This window comes from Muscardinus avellanarius (genome assembly GCF_963383645.1).
Source record: "Muscardinus avellanarius genome assembly, chromosome: 6".
Lineage (NCBI taxonomy): Eukaryota > Metazoa > Chordata > Mammalia > Rodentia > Gliridae > Muscardinus > Muscardinus avellanarius.
This window is the reverse complement of record NC_137791.1, coordinates 114,013,097-114,034,478: the sequence shown is the minus strand read 5'-3', so window position 1 is coordinate 114,034,478 and position 21,382 is coordinate 114,013,097. Positions and strand designations below refer to the sequence as shown.

General features: G+C 34.2%; 1 protein-coding gene across 3 annotated transcripts in view; it reads left to right on the top strand.

The window, feature by feature from the left end:
* Window positions 1-21,382, top strand: part of PCDH7 (protocadherin 7) — a gene marked incomplete at both ends in the record, with an annotated part of 424,688 nt that overhangs the window by 229,838 nt on the left and 173,468 nt on the right. Inside the window, one exon of one of the 3 annotated variants that reach the window (XM_080697010.1) lies at window positions 3,247-3,335. The exons of the other annotated variants lie outside the window; for them this stretch is intronic. Coding sequence (XP_080553136.1) covers window positions 3,247-3,335 — 89 coding nt within the window. Of the gene's footprint in view, window positions 1-3,246; window positions 3,336-21,382 lie in introns of those variants that run through there. 3 annotated transcript variants of the gene reach the window in all.

Sequence of the window (21,382 nt, the reverse complement as noted above, 5' to 3'; positions counted from 1 at the left end):
GTCAGTGTAAAAATCAAATTGTCCTCTCCACACTACAGCCTTGCCCATGATTCGATATATCCTAGCATTGTGATTACTCAAATGACCTTAAAAAAAAAAAAATAGCCAGTATTAGCAAGAAGGAAGTTGAAAGAAAATCTAAAATATTTCACTGCCTTAAGTATGGCCACCCAAGAAGATTATGCTGCATAGGATTGTGACAAACCGGTTAGACCTGCACTAAAATAACTCTTATTCAGCTGTGAAAAAAATTATTTTTATGATAGGCCTCAATCATAGAAGGAAAACAAGAGTCCTGCTATCAGCAAGGTGTACGCCTTTCCTCACATCTCTCTAAACCAGACACAGCAGGTTTTGACTAAGGTTTCAAAACATAAAAAGAGAATAGGAACACCACTCTCTATAATATCTCCCTACAGTGTCTTTCTCAGGGTGTCTCTTCTACATGTCACGGTTGTGTTTTATTGCTTATCCCCCAACGTGAGCTATTTGGGGTTGGAAGAAGTTCACTGACTCAACAACCAGCCATCAACTACCAACCACATGTCTAGATGTCCCTGTCTCCAAACTCGTCCATCCTTTATCTATATCCTATCCATTCTTTAAGAAGAATTTCACTGTATTTTTTGTGAAGTTTACTTCTCTTACTTCTTTAATTTTAATTATCAACCACCTTAGTGCTTAGCCTTTTGCTGGTCCTCACTTAAAGAATACAGTCTTTGCAGATATGAATCAGTATCTCTTTTTGCTTTGCAATTTAAGTGAAACATGTGTTTCTTTTGCTTATTTCACCAAATGACACAGACATCAGTGTCAATATCTTGATATCATATTGTACTGCTTTCACAATAACACATTTATTTCAAAAATAGAATCTAGAACAGTGATATTTTACAATGAGCTGGCCCATTTTTGTCTTCTTCATGCTATTCTTATTTTGTGACAGAATTCCCCTCTTATTTGAAAAACAAACTAATTACAAATTCTGGATTGTCAATATCATTAAATAAAATCAGAAACCTATTCATCAATTTATTGTTTTCTTCTTTATTATAAGGCTTATTTTCCTATATTTATTATTACTAGGTGAAATAAGCAAATCCTTACCAAGAATACATTATATTCATTATGTTGGCCACTATCTTTCAAATATATCTTTTTTTCTCCTTCCAGAAAGTTTTGTTCTCTATTCTATTAATTTATGACTCTTTTAAATTCCAGCTTAATCTTAAGGGTTGTTTTCCATATTGTTTCAGTTATTTGTAAATTCAGCCTTTTTATTACATCATGATAAATTATATTACTTGTGTAACTGTGTTTTGTGCATGTATATTTACATTCCAAAGTTTCTCATAAGTATAACCTGGTTACTAGAACACATTATCACATAATAGTCTACCCTTATTAAGGCCAAAGGGAGACATTACTATACAAAGTATATTAGAGAGCAATATACAAGAAGTGCTTCATTTTATCATGGTGGATGTAAGTATTTGGCCACAAATTAAGAGCATGTGGATTTATTTTTTCTTTTTGGCTTGTTAAATTCCCACATTTGATTCTTTCAAATACTGGTCTCAAAATAATCACTAAGGAATATTTAAATCTAGAAATAATTAGGTTTAATTTTTTTTAAAAATTGATATTACTAGAATATGTAGGCTTTAACCTGGAGGATTTAAATTTTAAAATATTATGTGTAATATTCATTAATATTTTTAAATTAAATTAAAAAAAACTTGAAACTCATAAGATTTAAAGCAAATTTACACAAAAAGAACATGTTCAATCATATCAGATTAAAGTTGTTTGCAGCTTGGAGTCCTTCCAGTCGGCCTAGATACTATATATTTCTTCAGAATTCTTTGATGCTAATCTTTTATGATAATAGCTTAATTTCTAAATTTCTCAATTCAAGGACTGTCTAGTAGTACTATTGCCTAAGTATCAGGTGGTGTTTTTTTTTACTTTAAGCAGAATTGCTAATAGTAAGCAGTGTGTCAAAGACCAGGGATGTTGAGAAACTGGAAAATTTTGAGACATTCTCTCTAAACAGGATTAAGATAAGACCAAAGGATTACTATGCTTTAAACCCCAAAGATCTTTGTGATAGCTGCTATTCTAAACATTTGGATCACAGTTTAGAATCACATTTAGAAACAAGAATGCAAACAAGTTTTCATAAAAATCCCCGTCTTTAGAGAAAAATTCAACAATGTCCCAACTCTTTTTTAAACTAATAAACTCAGAAGCATGTTTGTAGCAGGGGGTTAATTTCTTTTCTTTTTTTAAGAGTGGAAAATTAATTCTGTGTTACTTTCCATTTTTCACATAGCTCTCTTTTTCTTCATAAAGTATACACCTAATTTCACAAGTTTATTTCATTCTAAATAAACAATATAAAGAAAACATTTCATGTCCATAGTCTGTATAAAAACATAAATCTAAAGATTTCTTTAAAAACAGATGCTAAAAGAAAAACCTAACCAAGTTTGTTTTTCAGGGAGTTTTATTTCATAAATTGACATTATTATGACAATTCAAATATTTTACTTTAAACAACTGTTTATCAAACATTTTTTATTTTCCTTCTTTCCATATGATTTCCTATTTACTTTTTAAAAATTATATATAGTCTATCCGGTTTAAGCCATGTCTACAAAACAAATCATTAAAATATCGACATTTTACAATTTTTATTAGTTTAATCTCCTGCAATATAAAGGGATTCTACTAAGCTTAGTTCCTTTTTAAGCTAACAAGTTGTTTTTATATCAAAACAACTTATTCAGAGCTGTTGTGAGCCTGTTAGATAACAACTATGGAAAGGCAGAACAGAGAAGTCAGATATTATGGTGTGTTGGGGAAAAAATACGATTATATTTGGTATTGGGCTTGTTCTATAGCCTTTTCTCAAGTCTCTTGTAAGAAAATACTATGCCCGTATATGAATGTCCTGCCTTAAGCTACCCTGTCTAGTTAGAAAGTAAGATGGTAGCTCATTATATGTCATAGCCCACTCAATCCCCGGACTTGGACAATGACAGCGATGAGACTGTCCAAATTAACACATTCTACCTAATTTCTTTAGCTATCTTTGAAATTTATCTAGATTCTTTTAAAGGAAAGAAAGAGAACAAGCTCAGAGTTTTTGAAAATGATTTACTTTTGAGGTCTGTGGATGGACGCGACAGTGTAGGGGCTGCTGATTTTCCCTTTACATATTTCCCCATCTCCCTTCCCTAGGTGTTGCTGCCATCACTACCTTTCCTTTCCTCCCCTTTCCTCATGGCAAGACGCAAGGAAGAAGAGTGCTGTTAAGGCCTCTCCATTAATCAACAGGTATGGTGGTTCTCACGAAGCAGTGCAGCTGCCCCTCTTCCTAGTTCTCCATCAACAGTCTAATCTCTAACTTTCAGAAGACACATTGATCCACTACACAGAACCTACCAATATGGAAGAACTATTCAAACTGAGTTCAGATTTATGTTTTCCAGCATTCTGTGCATTTTCTCATTCCATGAACAGTAGTAGACTTTTTTCTTTAATATAAAGAGTACAGAAGAATTAATGATAGTATTGTCAGAGAAAGGTGCTATGCTCAATTATAAAGGGAAGAAATGGAACTCGTATATAGAAACATGCTACTTTCAGTATGTACAAGCAATTGTTACCTAACATGTCTTTGAAAAGTGTAAAATGAATATTTTGTGAGTTTTAGTTCTAATTAATTATTACATTTGCATTTTTAAAGTATTGCATAAAACCATACACTGATTAATTATAATACTCATCTGGTTATAGAAAATTAGGTATAAGCCAGTTCAAATAAATCTAAATAAGCTATAAAGCTATTTCATTCCAATGTGAAAGTTGATTCCATGCTAATCATATTCTGCAAAAGTTAGTTTTGTTAACTTAGCTGGTAGTAGGTTGTCTAGCAGTATTAAAATATCCTCCATTCAAGCTGGGCATGGTGGTGGTCGGTTGTAATACCCGCGCTTGGGAGGCTGAGACAGGAGGATCGTACAAGTTCGAAGCCAGCCTCAGCTACTTAGTGAGGCTCTCAGCAACTTAGTGAGACCCTGTTTCCAAATAAAATATAAAATAGGTCTGGGAGTATAGCCTGGAGGTAGAAAGCCTCTGGGTTCCACCCCTAGTACCACCAAAAAAAAAAAAAAAAAAAAAATCCTCTATTCAAAGGGCCAGACCCTCAGGGCTTAAATTCTAGTAGAGTTATAACCTATAAACCATGAACACTCAGTCATCAAGTGGGAATGCCTGCCTTCTTGATTTCCTTTTCCACCAGTGGAACTGGTCCTCTCACCTCCTGCAGGGGCTTGTTTTGAAGATCTATTAGGTTCTACTTTACATCCTGGTGACTCAGGTTCTTGGAGACATATGACTAGAATGTTACCTTTGGGCCAGAAAAATTATTGGCAGATGTCCTGAAAATATTGAGTTGTCTATAGATGTGCGTGTGTGTGTGTAGCAGCATTATTTTGGCATTCTCTCAAATAGTAGCCTCAACAGGACTTGTTTATGTACATTGACAAGGCAAACTATTTTGATTAATGTACATTTTTGTTGAACAAAAATTATATTTAATTCTTCCACTATATTTAAATGTACTGAACTATCACAAAACTGAAAAAGGAATTAATGTCAGACTGTACCACTAATCTTTCATCAGAAGTGTATAGCTTCCTGTCAAATAAAACTCTGATCATGGGCTGCCCTTCATGATCCTTCTTCTTACTATATTTCTAGTCTTTTTATGATGCTGTTACCCTGGATATGCCCCTGTGGTCTGGCTCCCACATCTTTCTCAAAAGATTCAGTCATTCCTGTGAACATGTCTTTGTATATCTAGGTTCCTACATCCTGAAAGCACTTTACCCATACCTGTTGGGGAAATTCCAAACAACAGTAATATTAATAGCAAGCCCATAATGGGAAGCCGGGTGTGGTGGCACATGATTGAAATCCCAGCGCTTGGGAGGCTGAGACAAGAGGATCACATAGGCTCTCAGCAACTTAGTGAGATCCTGTTTCCAAATAAAGTATAAAATAGTTCTGGGATTATAGCCTGGAGGTAGAACAGGCCCCTGGGTTTTACCCCCAGTACCACCCCCCCCAGACACACACACACACACACACACACACACACACGCACACACACACACACACACACACACATAATGGGGGCTACTGTGTCAGGTGCAATGCTAATATGCTTATCCTTCATTTTCTATATCCACTCACATACAGAAATATTGGTTTAAAAATTTTATTATCTATATCTAATGATTATCACATGAGGGATTAAAGAAGGCTAAATAGGTTGTGATCACTTCAGGACAGTGATATGGGATGTATCTCACATATCTCCTCTTGATGCCTCCCAAGCATACTAAGATTCTAATCTATACTAAATCCTGAAGCACCAGAGGACAGTGATTTCACCTTAACTTATTACATCTCAATGGCTATAGTGTCCATGAAAAAGGGCAAATTGAGACATATTGACTTATGTACACTGCAATTGTCTAAGAACTACTATTTCTCTGGGAAGATCACTTTGAGAGCAAGATATGGGCTTAAGCATTCATTTGGAGATATGAATTCAGAACAAAAAGAGGATATACCAGGAGAATACAGTTGAGATAGGAATTGATTGAATATAATGGAACAAGTTGAAATATCCCTCCTCACCATGCTATCAACATAGTCATGAAAATAGTTGAGCCTTTATTTACCATGCTATCAACATAGTCATGAAAATAGTTGAGCCTTTATTTCTGTGAATGTAAGAATCATTTTGAATCTGTTTTTCTTTATGTGTATCACCTGAAGCATAGAGTGAATATTTCCTGTATTAGTCATGGAATTTTATGAGTGGAAAGAAAGGTTAGTGGTCAAACAATCCAGACAAATTTTGCATGCCTCTTTCTAAACCATTCATAACATTTACTAGTCTCTACTTGAAAAATTCCAGCCACATAAAATGCAGAGGTAACTCACTATCTTGGGGACGCTTTTAACTTCCCATTTTTTCTTCTATTCAGCTAAAAATCTATGTTCTTGCAACTTGGATCCACTTATCCTTGATTTTTCCTTTAGGAAAACACCAAATAATTTCTATTTATTTTCCAAATCAATGTATTTCTATACCTAAATTCAGACAGACACCATATCATAATGTCTACATATACTAAGTCTCTTTGTGGCTTCTTTTCTGGTCTGTGGTCCAGACTTCTTAGTTTTTCTATTACTTAGTTATGAGCCATTTTAGTATTCTGATTAATCTCATCTCTTCACTTAGTGCAAAATGCTCTCTCATAAAGCAAGAAATTCACAATGGGATCTCACAGCTTATATTCAGATTTAATCAATTTCAAAGACCTCATAAATCCATTTAAATATCTTCAGGGGGGAAAAAGAAGTGCAATTTAAAACTGTGTATAGCTTTGGCTTAAATTTGTATATACTGCTTAGGATAGTATTTAGTGTAAAAGTAAAGTAAATGGAAGCATGTTAAAAGTTATTAATTTAAAAATAATAGCATTTGATGAAGAATTTTGAATCTTTATTAAGGTGAATCTTTACTTAATAAGTCCATTCATCTTTCTAGCAAAGTTGGCACTAAAATTTATAGTATTCGTAAGTGGATGATAAATAAAAGATAAAATAAAAGCTATTCTTTCAAAGCAATTTATTGACTCGACAGACTAATAATATAATCTCATATGTAATAATCTGTTACATGGAGGTCAAAATAGAGCAAAAGAAGATTGAACGATGTACAATGTTTTGCTGTTAGGTCTGAGCTTTCCTTAATGAAAGTAACTACAAAGTAAATTCTTCCCTTATGTGAACCCTAACTTAGTGCCAAATTGCTGTCAACGTCCCTTCATGAGTTCTATTTATGAGTAGATTACAGCATGCTCTCAGAGGCCCTGCATATCTGACTTTCAGTGAGTGCCTACACAGAATATATGGCCTTTTCTAGAACTCTGAAATTTAATTAATTTGCTGGCAGAGAACACATTTTATGCCACATGCCTTTTCCCTGACCCTACTCAAGATTTCCATTTTCAGATGTGCTTCATATATTGTGAACCTATATAATCTTAATGAAGGTCTTCCATATGGTAATTATAGTGCTTGACTTTATATTTTCAAGAGTTCCAAGTGCCTACATAAATTCTTTTTCTATAACACCAAATGTTGCTTTGTAAGTTGCTGGCATATATGCATCTCCCCCTCTCTTTTTTTGACATTCAATACCCAAAACAATACCCTTTAGATATTTGATTATATATAAAATTCTAGGGCAATATTCTTCAAACAACAAGGAAATTATGTCTGCTTTGACTTACTCTGCTGCTGAAAGTGTCTAACTTAATATATTTCACTCTGTTAGTATCAAAAAAGAGAATGAAAAACAGGAGATATAGAATATTCAGTTAACCCTTCAAGGGCTCACTAATATCAAAATATGATTTATTTGGACTAGCTGATCTTTGAAGTGATTTCTGACATTTCAAAGAATATGGAAAACTGGAAAGTTTAGATATTGAGATATTTTTTCTAGGTTTGCCAGTAGACTATACTTAACCCTTTGGGGCACATAGTCCTCATCTGTAAAATGGGGAGGGTGATCTAGTTCTGGGATGTAATAGTTAATGAGAACAAGTATTGATTTATTTTTCTAAGACTCTTAAGAAGAATTTTGAGAATTTGTTTCACTGGATGACACTGATTGTTATAATCATGAGACAAACTCCTTATTATATCATAGACTTTCTTTATAAAGTCTAATGATTATACTCATTCAAAAAGAAAATTTTTATGATTACAGTTTTAAACTGCCTTACTTTACCTTGTTTAATAAATATATACCTTTTTCTTATGCTTCAAAATATGTGAATCCAAGATACTTGATGGGTTTAAGAAAGGCAGGTTGAGAAAAGTACAGGCACTTGAGATATTTGGAACACTTTTATGCAGAAAAAGATGAGAAATTCAAGTGTGTGTGTGTGTGTGTGTGTGTGTGTGTGTGTGTGTGTGATTTTTAGTGGTAGAAGAAATACCAGAAATATTACTTGGGAAAAACTGTCTCTACATAAGAATAAATATATTACTGTAAGAGTTGTCCAATCAAAGCTGGTTCTTAGAATAACCTATATTATAAATTCTGTGCCATACTGAAGATGTTAACATTTAGATGTCTTGAAAATTTATCAAGACCATTTTTAAATGAATTCATTCATAATGTAGCAAATTATACATAAATAGTGAATTTTATTGCTAATTGGGATTCTATAATAATCAACAGACATAATACTAGTAATGATTCTATAATCAGGTGACCTAATTATCAAAAATTTTGTCACTGAAGATCGAGAACATTTAACACATGTCACCTATTTGTTAGCCAGTATTATAGCAATATTCTAGTGAAATGCTTTTAACTTATCAGAACTACCCTTCTCAAGAGAAAAATCCGTAAATTTTGTTTTAGGATCCAGCACCATTTTGTTGTTGTTATCCTTAAACTATATACTCTATACTCATTTTGAATCTTATTTTTGTAAATGATATAATAAAGATGGTTTGAGAGAGTAATTTAATAACTTACAGCAATCATATGGAACGATTTGTTACTTACTTGGGAAGTGTTATGAAAATTTCTCATTTTGAAATCGACCTGAGAACAAAGTAACTTTTCCTGGGTTATTCAGTTAGTGAAAGAACTATGACCATATCTCCTAAATCCTAGCCCAGAGTAACCAAATTTATTTAAGTAAATTACTTAGGAATTATAGATTATAATCTACGAGTTGGCTTTCTTTTGCATCTTTGAATGCACTACTTCTCATGAATCAGGGGGATGGAACTGGAAACAAAATGAATGATTTTGTATAGAAGAAACAAAAACACTAGGTAGCTTAGTCTGTTGTGTTCCTGGAAAAAACATACAGATTGGCACCTATATGCAAAATTTGACATTATAAACATTTTTGTAATAAACTAGCAACTTTTACTGGATGTGAAACTAGTAAAAAATATGTTCCCGTTTAGATTCAGTATCTGCATAAAATTATCACCCTCTTGGGCCCCCAGAGGAACAGAATGCATAAAAGCAACACTGTCAGTTTCTAGTAAACAAAACAAAGCAGTATTTACCAAAGAATTCTAATCATAAACATTAGGCAGACTTGACCATCATTATTTAAGCCTACCTGTTCACTCTAGTCATAACAACAGACATCAATTAAATAAATAGAACATCTGATCATAAGAATTGTTAGCCAAGGCACATTAGCTGATTGTAATAGGATATTAGCTAATTGACAAGAGAAGACGAGGGCCTTAGACATCAGTAGTGCATATTGCTCAGGATATTAATTTTTGTGATCTTTTTTGAGGATAGCAATATGATAAGCCAATGTGTTCAAGTAATGAAGAAAATGCGATAAAATATTCTTAAAACAACAAAGAAATGTAGATCTAATTTTGAAACGCTCATGTTTTCATGAGAATAGTAGAAACATGAACAGAATGTTAAAGTTTTTACTAATATCTATATTCATAATGAGAGAAAATGAGGTTGGGAATAAAGACTGTTTTGCAATGGCACTTTAGATGACATATTTCAAATATTTTTTCTAATAAAATACCATAATTTCAATGAATATTTTCTGATTTCTGAACTGATTTGTTATCATAAAGATGTTGTGCATTGTATGTATTTAAGTATATTAAATCAGCACTTTTTACTCAGTGTCTCTCAGTCTATATCCACAGATACTTTATTCTAAGTTTATTGTGGAAAACAATGGAAATATAACTTTAAGCTGGCACCTTAGTTTTCATGTGCAAATTTTACCGGATCATATTTGGTTAGGAAGAGAAAATCCAAGTGTTTCTGGCTTCAGTAGAAGTGAGAAAAGTAGCAGGGATCAAATCATTTGAATAGGTTCTAAGACACTTGAACTTAAGAAAATTATGATTATGCTTCAAAGACTGAAAATATATGCTGAACTTTGACAGGTATTTTTATAAGGCAAGAGAGGAAGAGACAGATTAAAACTAGGCAGAGCAAACTACATGTGCATTCAAAGAGCTAGTGAGGTAGGAGGTGATAGCTTTTTAAAATGCACTTAACTTTTAGTTACTTAGATATTTTATATGATAAAACAGCAGGTGGAATGAGATGCAGAAAGCTATGATTATCTGAAAGGTGGAAAGAAACCTTAAAGCCTATCTACAGCCATCTCTAGTTAACTGAGTAGATAAGAGTCCTTCCAGTTTATGTGTCATGAATATATGGATTGTAGACAAACATACCATTATATCAAATGCATAGCAAATTAAACAAAATCTTCTCTGGCCATTGAGGTTGACTTGATTGTGTTATCAGGATATTATATTGCACAAAATCTAGCCATATGTCTTTTATTGAAAGAGTCACTTTGTGCAGTAAATCATGGTTATTTTTGAAATAGTCACGGGAAAATTTTAATTCTTTTATTATAAATTTAAGAATAAATTGTAATTAAAATGCGTGTGTATACATGTGTATGCATGCACCCGTGTGCGTTGGAGATTGAACCCAGTGACATTCTATCTCTGAACTACTTCCCTAGCCCTTCGTATCTTTTATTTTGAAACAGGTTGCTGAGTCTTGCTGTGTTGCTAAGGCTGCCCTCCATCTTGTGATCCTCCTTCCTCAGCCTCCCAAGTACTGGGATGATGGGTTTATGCCACCATACCCCACCAAGACTAAATTTTTAATAAAATAGAAAGTCCCATGAACAGATAAGCTATCAAAATATTTTATTTAATTTATAATATACTTTTCCAAACTTAGACATATTTTCTATTTTATTTTAATATAACCAACAAATAAAAGTGAACAGTACTTCAAAAATATATCAATTATTTAAAAAAATTTTTCAGCTGGGCATGGTGGCACATGATTGTAATCCCAGCATTTGGAGGCTGAGACAGGAGGACCATGGTTTGCAGATATTCTTAGCTACTTAGTGAGGTCCTTTGCAACTGAGACCCTGTTTCAAAATAAAGAATAAAAAATAGGGCTGGGGTGTAGCTCAGAGGTAGAATGCCCCTGGATTCCATCCCCAGTGCAAAAAAATAAAAGTTTCCTTCATTTTGAAAGAGGTGAGGAGGAACCTACTTATCTTGAATATTGTGAGGCTCAAAAATTTTAAAAAAAATCAAATCGTCTATAATTCAGTATGAAAACCAGTCACATTTTCCAAAGGTACTATAATTCAGTCATTGCACTTATGTTTTAATATATATTTAACTATACCTGCAATTGAATGTACTTAGGCAATTTACAATGAGGATGGCTGATTTTTGAATATATTTTTTATAAATTGAGGGACACCGAAAGGAGCATTTTAGCAATATTAAATTCTTGTTTTTAAGCCAAGGATTTAATATAAATAACTGTAAAAATTCAAAGTGGTATGCTGTAAAGAAATATGTGATAGATACAGCACCATTAGTAATTAAAATGATAGACTATTTTCCTGGCTCTCGTAAAGCCCAAATGTCAGAGTTATAAATAATTTTGTCTTATTGGATGAATTATATCTTTTTAGGGAGAAGTAGAATTAAAATCATAATTGCTCTTTGCTGAGCATTTTTTGGAAAAGAAAAGGAATAAACTATCATTAAATGTTATGGGTTGATTTGCAGGACTGCACTTTATATAAAAGCATATTTTCTGCAGTTGTGTATTATATTTATAATTAAACTGTGCATTATGCTTGTCTTTCAAAAGTCTTTTGGCAATAAATCAATTGTAATTGTTTGTGGGTCATTTTAGTGCCTATGACCATGACTCTTAAGGATTTACCTTTCTGATAATGAAACTCAGACATTTACATTGCAAATGAAAAATGTATTTTATCTTAAATGGTTTAAAGTGCTATATATGTGTGCGCTTCATATGTTTTACTAAGTGGTTGTTATTTGTCTCTTCTACTTTGAATAAATAATTTAGACCTTCCATTTCATTTAGCAAAGGTCCTAAATGAAAGGGGATATAGACTTAATCAATAAATAATCGTATGGGGAAGAAAAGCGCTTCTACTAAATTGCCACCTATTGAATGTTTCTAGTCTAACCACTCTCAACTAACCACGTTCTATTTCCTCACCTATAAAATGATTCTGTAGTAACCTATGTGAAGATCCCAATAGTCCCATGCAAACACTATGCAGATTATTTTAAATGGAAGTAAGAAAGGGAGGTCCGTGGGTGGTGGCGGTGATGGGGTTACTTCTGATTTATATTATAAAAGAAGCAGCCCCCCCCACCCCGGTGCAATTTAGAGATGCTGTATTTAAATAAAGAGGCCACGAAGCATGGATGCAACAGAAAATTTTACTGCTAAAAATAGAGTCTGTAAGTGCACGAGCTTACAGAAAGGCTTTTTGGAATGAATGCTGAAATGAGAATTGGCCATCGCTGGCCATGTAGCAGGGCACGACACAAACACACCAACAAGCCTGGCAGTTTACAAATAAGAACAGTGCTGCCCTGGGGCACTACTTTCACTGTTTGTTGTCTGAGGTGCTCCTTTAGCACCGGCACTTTGTCAGGATAATCTTCTAGAGAACTCTTATACAATGGTCAGAGAAAAGATCTGGGAAAAAAATTACAGGATAGATTTCATGCTATTAGAGGAACAATCACTACACATGTGATCGCTTGTCTCAGGCAGGAAAGAAAATCAGGAAAGCACAGAAAATATTGAAACAGCAATAATTTGCAAATATGGATAAGTGGAAAAATAGGCATAAATATGACTGGAAACTAGGAGAGAACTATTCACCAATATTTGTTCATCAAAACCTCTCCTCCTTGACATTTTATTTTCTACCCCCAAATTTTCTTGGGTACCATTGATATGAGTCAACTGTCTCGATTAAGTGGGGTCTCCTTCATTTCTCAGATGAGCCTTGCTTTGCATTCACATGAGTTTTAGCAATATGAAGTAAGAAAATGGCATTAGGACCATAAATATCACACAAAAAATGTATCAGAGCTTCTAATTTGAGGAAACATGCAATAAAGGTTATTTTTAAGAAATTAAAAAAAAATCTGAGTAAACTATTAGCTCTCTCTTTTACTATATTAAATTTTAAAACAAAATTAAAAACATTACTGTTGATTCATTAGAGTCTAGGTGACTAAAATATGGGATCTATTAAGAATGTAAGACAAAATGGGCATAGACATTGAAGTGGAAAACATTTGTATTTATACGTCTTCTAAATGGACTACTTTCTCTTTCAACAGCTCTTCTCATTGCAAATGAATAGTCATGTATTATTTATTTTATGGGAGCACTTATAAAGCACTTATCATAGTTTTAATATTAAGTTAATGAGTTTCAGTGATATTACACCTTAATAAAAGTTATGTAAAGTCGCTTGTTAAAAACATATCATAAAAATATGACAACTAATCGGTTTTATTTTGCTCAAATCATAAAACTTGGCCATTGCTCCCTTTTCCCACAGCGTTATTCTTGTTTTCCAAAAAGTGTAATGCTGTTGATTGTTTTTTACATACAAGTATCTTTTTTTCTTTTTTTTTTTTTTCTTTTGTGCAGTACTAGGGATGGAACCCCAAATCCTCAGCACTCTTTCTTAGTCTTTTTTTTTTTTTTTTGAAACAGTGTCTTAAACCATGATCCTCTTGTTTCAGCCTCCCAAATGCTGGGATTACAAGCATGAAGCACCACGCTTGGCTACATATGAATATTTTCCATTGTCATAGGCTTCACAGGCATAAAACGTTATTTATTGGTCTCCTGAATTGGTACTCTGCATTGTCTTCACTCCTTTCTTGTAGAAACATAGTGAAAATATCTTACCTGTTGTATCTGGAAGAGATAAACTGTCTGCTTAATAGAATGTATTCATAGTGTATTTCAAATTTCGTCTCAATAACTTTAAACCATCTAAACATTTACTTTTACCTAACTGATCTCCCTTACTCACCTCTCTACTGAAATGATAATTTTTGCACACATCTTCTGAGCTTGACTCCAATAAAAACTGAATCCAAACAAATAAACTATACTGGTTTATGAATGACCTTAATTGGTCTTATAGGAATCCATTTAACTATTTTGAGTTTAATTCTCTTTTGTATACAAATATCATAAAATTTTTAAACAGAGATTTCTATGATGTTCTTATTGATAGTGGATCAGAAAGTATCACAGAATGATGGGGGGTCTCCTGACATTGTAACCATGGTATTATTAAAGAGACAAATTTGTTTGCCTTGTCATGTCAGCCAGACATGTTCAAATTGGAGAACCTGAGTCATTCTTCTCTTAAATTTTCTTAATTTTTTGTTTTTTGTTTTGTTTTGTTTTGTTTTGTTTTGCAGTACTGGGGATGGAACCCAGTGCCATTCTACCTTCGAGCTACATCCCCAGCTCTATTTTTAATTTTTTATTCTTTGTTTTGAAACAGGGTCTCACTGGGTTGCAAAGGGCCTCACTAAGTATCTGAGGCTGTCTGCAAACCCAGATCCTCCTAAATGATGGGATTACAAGCATGTGCCACCACACCCGAGAAATTTTCTTAAACTTTTAACCTTTAGATTATTTAAAATCTACAGTGTGTGTTCATGTACTCGTGAATGGACTCGTGCATTTATGTGTGTTTCTCACTGATGTAGAAAGGCTGTTAAAAGTAGCCATTCTAAGTTAGCGTGGGAGACGGTGTTATAGTTTAGGCAGCAGTAAGAGTCTTGGCCTCATATCAGTATTTATTTATCATGGTAGTGTTCCAGGTATTCTTTATTAGGGAGAAATCATAAAAACTTTCTGGGCTTCTACAATGGAGATAATAAGTCTTCAGGCAAGTTGCATTATATCCAGCATGTTCATCAACCTTGGTACTTTATCTTTTATACTTCAGGTCTTTACAGTCATGGGCAGGGAGGAAAGTGGGGTCATTTCTGCTGCCGTCAGGGTGGGAAACATAGAAGAGCCATGCTTTTGGGGCAAGACTGAAACTCAAAACCTTGTGTATTCATAATTATAATCAAAAGATGTGATAGGAAATGACTCTCAGATTCCTCTGGCTTTTGACCTGAATCTGATCAAAGAAAAATATGATTTCCAAGTATAAAGTATCATGCCATGTGTTGACTGACTGTATTTGGGGGCTCAAAAGCCACCAGAGACTTTGTATTTCTTTTCTTTTCTTTTCTTTTCTTTTCTTTTTTTTTTTTTTTCCGGTCTGGGGATGGAACCCAGGGGAATTTGACCTCCAAGCTACACCCCCTGCCCTATTTTTTATTCTTTATTTTGAAACTGGGTCTCACTGAGTTGCAGAGGGCCTCACTAAGTAGCTGAGGCTGTCTGTGAACTGCGATCCTCTAGGTCTCAGCCTCCCGAATGCTGGGATTACAAGCATGCGCTCCTATTCCTTCTTAAAGTTAGTTAAGTTGCTTTTTCTGAATAATACAATTGTATCATTATGTGTATACATGCCTTCTCCCATGATCAATGAACCCTAAATTATGAATAACTTTTACCACATCTCTATGATTAAGACCAAATAATATATTTTATTATTATAGTACAGTGCATCTTTAGGAAAAATAGTGATAATTAACTTCACCTGACAATAACAATACAGAGTACCACCTTCACGGTCATACTAGCACTGTGCTAGTACTATGGTAGATCAAGACTGAATCGTAGAATTTAATCCTGTGGCTTATGTTGCTTTTATTTTTTTCCTTTTTCCCCTATTTCAGGGCAAATGGAGTGACTGCATAGCCTTGCATTTTTTTCACAGCTCATAGATAGCAAGGCGAGATATGCTGTGCATTATACAATTTATGACACCTGCCAAATCTGAGTAGAATGCCAAAAGAGAAAAGGCAGAAATAGCAGGACCAAGCATACTATTCCTTTTTTATCATTTCCAAATATTTTTTCAGGTTTAGGGAACTTTTGACATGAGTTAAAGCTTCTCCGACTCTGTGAGCATGGCTTAATTCAGACCAGTGACTCAGTCTTTTGGATCTTGGCAGTATAAGAGAGACCATATTTTTATATGGATGAACCATTCCAGGACATTTTCTAAAATGTATGAGACACAAAGCACAGTATTTTTTTCACTGCAGACACATGTGTTATATTTTGCTTCACATAGACATCTTTACCAAATATGTGTACTTTGACCTTTAAAATATTCTATTTTCTATTAATATTAAATTGTCTGCACTTTATCCCAATTATGGTGCAGAACTGATGCTACTCTTTACAGCTGCTTTACTTCACTTTGAAGAATAGCCCATTCATGGCTTTAGTTTGTCCCCACGAGAAATAACAGGGTGTGTGAAACTTCTTCAATGGTCATGGTTGTGTCTATTTGGGGACTTAATACATTTCATTTCTCATATCTTTGCATATAAGAACCTTGATGATATTTCTCCTTTGCCCTTCTTGAGGCATATAGATCACAGCAGTTGCAAACTTCAGAACTATGGACAACACAGGTGGTGGTACTCGGAGCACCTGCACAGAGTACACTGACATGAAATTTCACATGGGCCATTCATGAGCAAAATAAAAAGTCCTTTCCTTTTTTCTTATTTATCTATGTTTTGTTTTATCTTTTCTCAGTATTGTTCCCTACGGGGCTCTTCCCGTTCTGTTGTATAAGATTCCCCTTCAGAGAAAGCGAGCAATATTCAGAGTTTTATTGCTACAAGTTTTGCTTAATTGCTTATTTTTAAAATTCATTTAGGCCATACCTACTCACACAAAGCACTTGAGGCATGCTCTGAAATTCAAAAGAAATGAATAGATGTTAATTAGTTTATATTCAATTAAATTCAGTAACTTTTTTTTCATTTGCTTTATATTCTAATATGCTTTGTAACAAGTATGTGGTATGGTATATTCAGTAGGTGATCTTTAAAGTATAGTCATTTATGTTTTACTTATATGTGAGTTCACGTAAAATAATACAATATAAAAATATTTTCTACAATGTAAAATAGTGTTTGTGGATCCTAACTCAAAACCAGGAGATAAAGTAGTTCAGAATTAAAGCATGAAAATTCATGATATTTTGATAATTCTAATGATACACTGTAACATCTTTTAAATTTGAGGTTAATTTTGGAGGAGAACATATAATTTAATTTTTTGGCTTTTTAGAAAGTGCAATGGATCACTGTTATCAAAATAATTTGATTTTAAATTTGACTGGATTATTAAAATACGTATCAAGCCTTCACATTTTCCTAAAGCTATTCCCTCTATAGATCATAGCATAATATATGGAATAACCTTTTACCAATATTAAGCAAAAGATTTTCAAAATTCTAAGCATTTATTCCTCGAGAGAGATGTCATACTGTTGAATCTTGCCATGCAAATTAGGTTTCTCCTCATTCTACACCAGCACTTAAATAAATTAAAGTGCAAAACCTGTCAGCGGGAGATGATCATGTTAAATATTTTGCACTTTAGTGTTATTACATCTTCAATAAAAAAATAATAATCTTGGAAATTTTGTGATTGCTCAAGTAGATGATTTTTTAAAAAAGAGAAAAGGTAATATTTTCCTAAGTTCAGACGCTGCACTGGCCTAGGTCAAATTATTATAAATAATTGTCGTACTGTATCTGGGGATGATGGTTATTTTCATCTAAAAGCATTTCTGTGAGGTACAGACACACTTTCTCTTGGAGTATTTCAGGATAATTAATTTTCAGTGCACACAAGATGATTTAAGTGGATAACCTGGCCTTGTTAAACATGCAACACTCTTTCTGACCATCAACATTATAACTCATCAGACTTTCCAAAGCAAGAGCTGTTTAAATCAAAGAATTTTCATGGTATATTCCTTACTGCTGCTGGCTGGATGTCAGAACTTGGAAGATACTCTCCAAGTAATTGTAAAGCACTGTTCTCCAATCAGCACGTATTATTGCAAAGCAAGAACTGCACTGTCAGAATTTCTATTTAAGTTGTAACTCAGTCATTTGAACTTTGAGTCACACAGGCTTAAATGTCTCTTCTGGAGTAAAACCATGTTATACCTTTACCCTTCTAAAACGGTGTTTAGGGCAAAAACACACCGTTTAGATTTATCTAATTACTCATTAAAGTAGCTGTCTTTGTTTTTGTGACAGGATTTATAATATCCATAAAAGGTTTTACAGTAGTTTTAATGTGATGGCTTCAAAACGATGAGCAATAGCTTTCAGAGAACAAGAAAATGGTGTGTGTGTGTGTGTAGGGAAGTTTGGGATGTGAATAAAACGAGAAACACATTTAGGCTTTTGGTGGCTCATTTGTTTGTTTATTTTATTTTTTAAATTTATTTTTATATTTATTTATTTATTTATTTATTTATTTATTTATTTATTTATTTTGGTGGTACTGGGGTTCCTGGAAGCCCTTCTACCTCTGGCTACACTCCCAGACCTATTTTTTTTTTTTTTTTTTTTGGTGGTACTGGGGTTCCTGGAAGCCCTTCTACCTCCGGGCTACACTCCCAGACCTATTTTTACATTTTTATTTGGAAACAGGGTCTCCTAAGCCAGCGCGCGCGGCTGGCTTCGAACCTGCGCGATCCTCCTGTCATCCTCCTGTCTCTGCCTCCCAAGCGCGAGGATTACAAGCGTGCACCACCACGCCCGGCCTTGTTTGTATATTTCTTATGAGAATAGGATACAGATTGAGAAATGAAGAACATTTAGTTTTTCTTCTATGTTTTCTACTACAGGTAGAAAATCATGTTATGGAGGCTTCGTCACCCTGAGCTCAAAGTTCCCTTATTGTTAGTAGCTTGAAAATTAATAAGTAATTAAATAAACAAATACAGAAGTGAAAACAGGCCCTCCGTGTTGAGACTTGGCCTTGTCACAAAGAGGAAGCAAAAATAACTTGGACCATGCATCACATCACTGTTAAAGCTGAAATGAAAATCTAGGTTTTCAAGTACAAAATTCTGTTCTTCTTATGAGTAAACATAACTTGTTAAGAACAACAAATTGGAAGCTAATAATCTCCATTTTAATACTTCCTAGGGCATAAATTAGAAAATATATTAGTCATCTAATACCTTAAATTTCATATTGCGAAATTCTGGAATCGGGCTCAAATTTTTCGCGTCCTGTACAGCTTCAATATTTTCCCCATGTACTAGATAAATTTAAATTAGTTGATGTATATAAAATGTGTATATTAAAAACAAAAACAATTTAGATTTAAAATTATATGATTTTAAAGATTTTTTTAAATCCCTATATAGATTGTGGGTGAAAAGATTGTTAAATGACAAAGAGGAGAAACCAATGATTGACAGTGCAAAGCAGAAAAAAACCAATTGATTTTTATCCTCTTCCTTTTTCCACTTTGTGTGAATCGTAATCTCAGACTGTACTTTAAGAACTAATCATAAAAAAAGCCTAATAGCTATCAATAGATATTTTCTCAAATTGGGCCAAATAGAATTTCCTGCACGTCTTGAATCAAACAATTCTTATGGCTGGTATTATTCTTTTCAATAGACACCCTGAATATGATGTCTTTCTGATTTTGTCCTCTCTGCTTAAAAATATAGTTTATACTTTTGCACGAAAACTGTTGAATGTAATTGGAGGGAAAAGTAGATAATTGTATAAACTGAAGTGTACTTTTAATAACAGTAAAAACTGTTTTATAGAAAACAAAGAATCCTTTTGAAGTTCATATGATCCTAGACGCATTCTTATATTTTCCTCTTTCTATCCCCAATACATACATACATACATATATATATATATGTATATATATATATGTATATATGTGTGTATATATATTGTATGATATATATATGTAATATATAATATATATGATTCACATATGTACATATATTCTATGTCAGAACTTAGCATTTTTATAGTATTTAAAAATAAGCTCATTAATAAATGTAAGCCTCTGAAGCAAATGTTTTATTTATTTATTTATTTATTTTTGTGGGTCTGGAGATGGAACTCAGGGAAATTTGACCTCCAAGCTACATCCCCTGCTCTATTTTTTATTCTTTATCTTGAAACAGGGTCTCACCAAGTTGCAGAGGGCCTCACTGTGTAGCTAAGGCTGTCCACAAACTGCGATCCTCCTGTCTAAGCCTCCCTAATGCTGGGATTACAAGTGTGCACCACCATGCCTGTCAAACCAAATGTTTTAAATAGAATTTCAGGTGAGAATCAAGTAATTTAAGACATGCGGCTTGGTGTGGTGATGCACACTGTTAATCCTAGTATTTTGGAGGCCGAGACAGGAGGATCTGGGCTCCCTAACAGCCTCAGCTACTCAGTGAGGCCCTTTGCAACTCAGCAAGACCCTGTTTGAAAATAAAGAATAAAAAATAGGGATGGGGGTGTAGCTCAGAGGTAGAATGTTCCTAGTTTCCGTCCCCAGTACTGCAAAAAGAAAAGAAATGTGGCATCATCTGGCTCCAGGCCTTTGGTGCCCATCCTATAGTTCTCTTCCCAAATATGGCATATGGATGCAGACTCTTACCCTGATACTGAGTGAAATGAAATGACTGAGCTGTGCTTCAGGAGCCCTTCCAGCTGAATCCAGATGACGGCTTAGAAAAATCTTGGTTTGTGAGTGATTCTTCCATGAGAATGAGAACCCGAGAGTAGAGGGATGCATCAACTTAGCTCACAAGTCAATGCCAATACAAATTTAAGGAATAGATACTATTTACCGATATTGCTTAAAATGTACCCTTAAAAGCCTAATATCAAACACAAGAACACTTTCTCTAGATAGCTTCTATGGTCCCTCCTTGAATATGTTTATTTGTAAACTTGTTTTTGTTGGGGTGGGGGGGAGCGCCCCACCTTAAAATAACAGAGGACCCGTTAGGGAATGCAAATCGCAAGCAGAGTTTATTAAAAAAAAAAAAAACTGGCTAGCCAGGGTCGAGCCTCTCACACCGGGCACACAGGTCCGGTGAGTCAAGCAAAACCCTGAGCGCTTCCCAGCTGCACCTTTTATAGTCCCCCAGGGCCGTTACAACAGGGCCCCGCGAGCGCGATATTCACAGCCAATGATTTTAAAGAGCAGCACATTCCAAAAGTGAGTTACAGCAAATAAATTTGAAGGTCAATCCCCACGTCATAGCCCGCCAAGAAGCTACCCCTCCAGCGGGAGAGCGAGCACCGGTGCGGGGCGTCCTCCTTTGGCCCTCCTAGTCACGTAGGCAGTGCTCTTGGGCGCGGCAATCTTTCTAATCGGAGGATTTCCAAAGTGAGTTAAAAAAGATAAGTTTTGAGGAAAACAAGT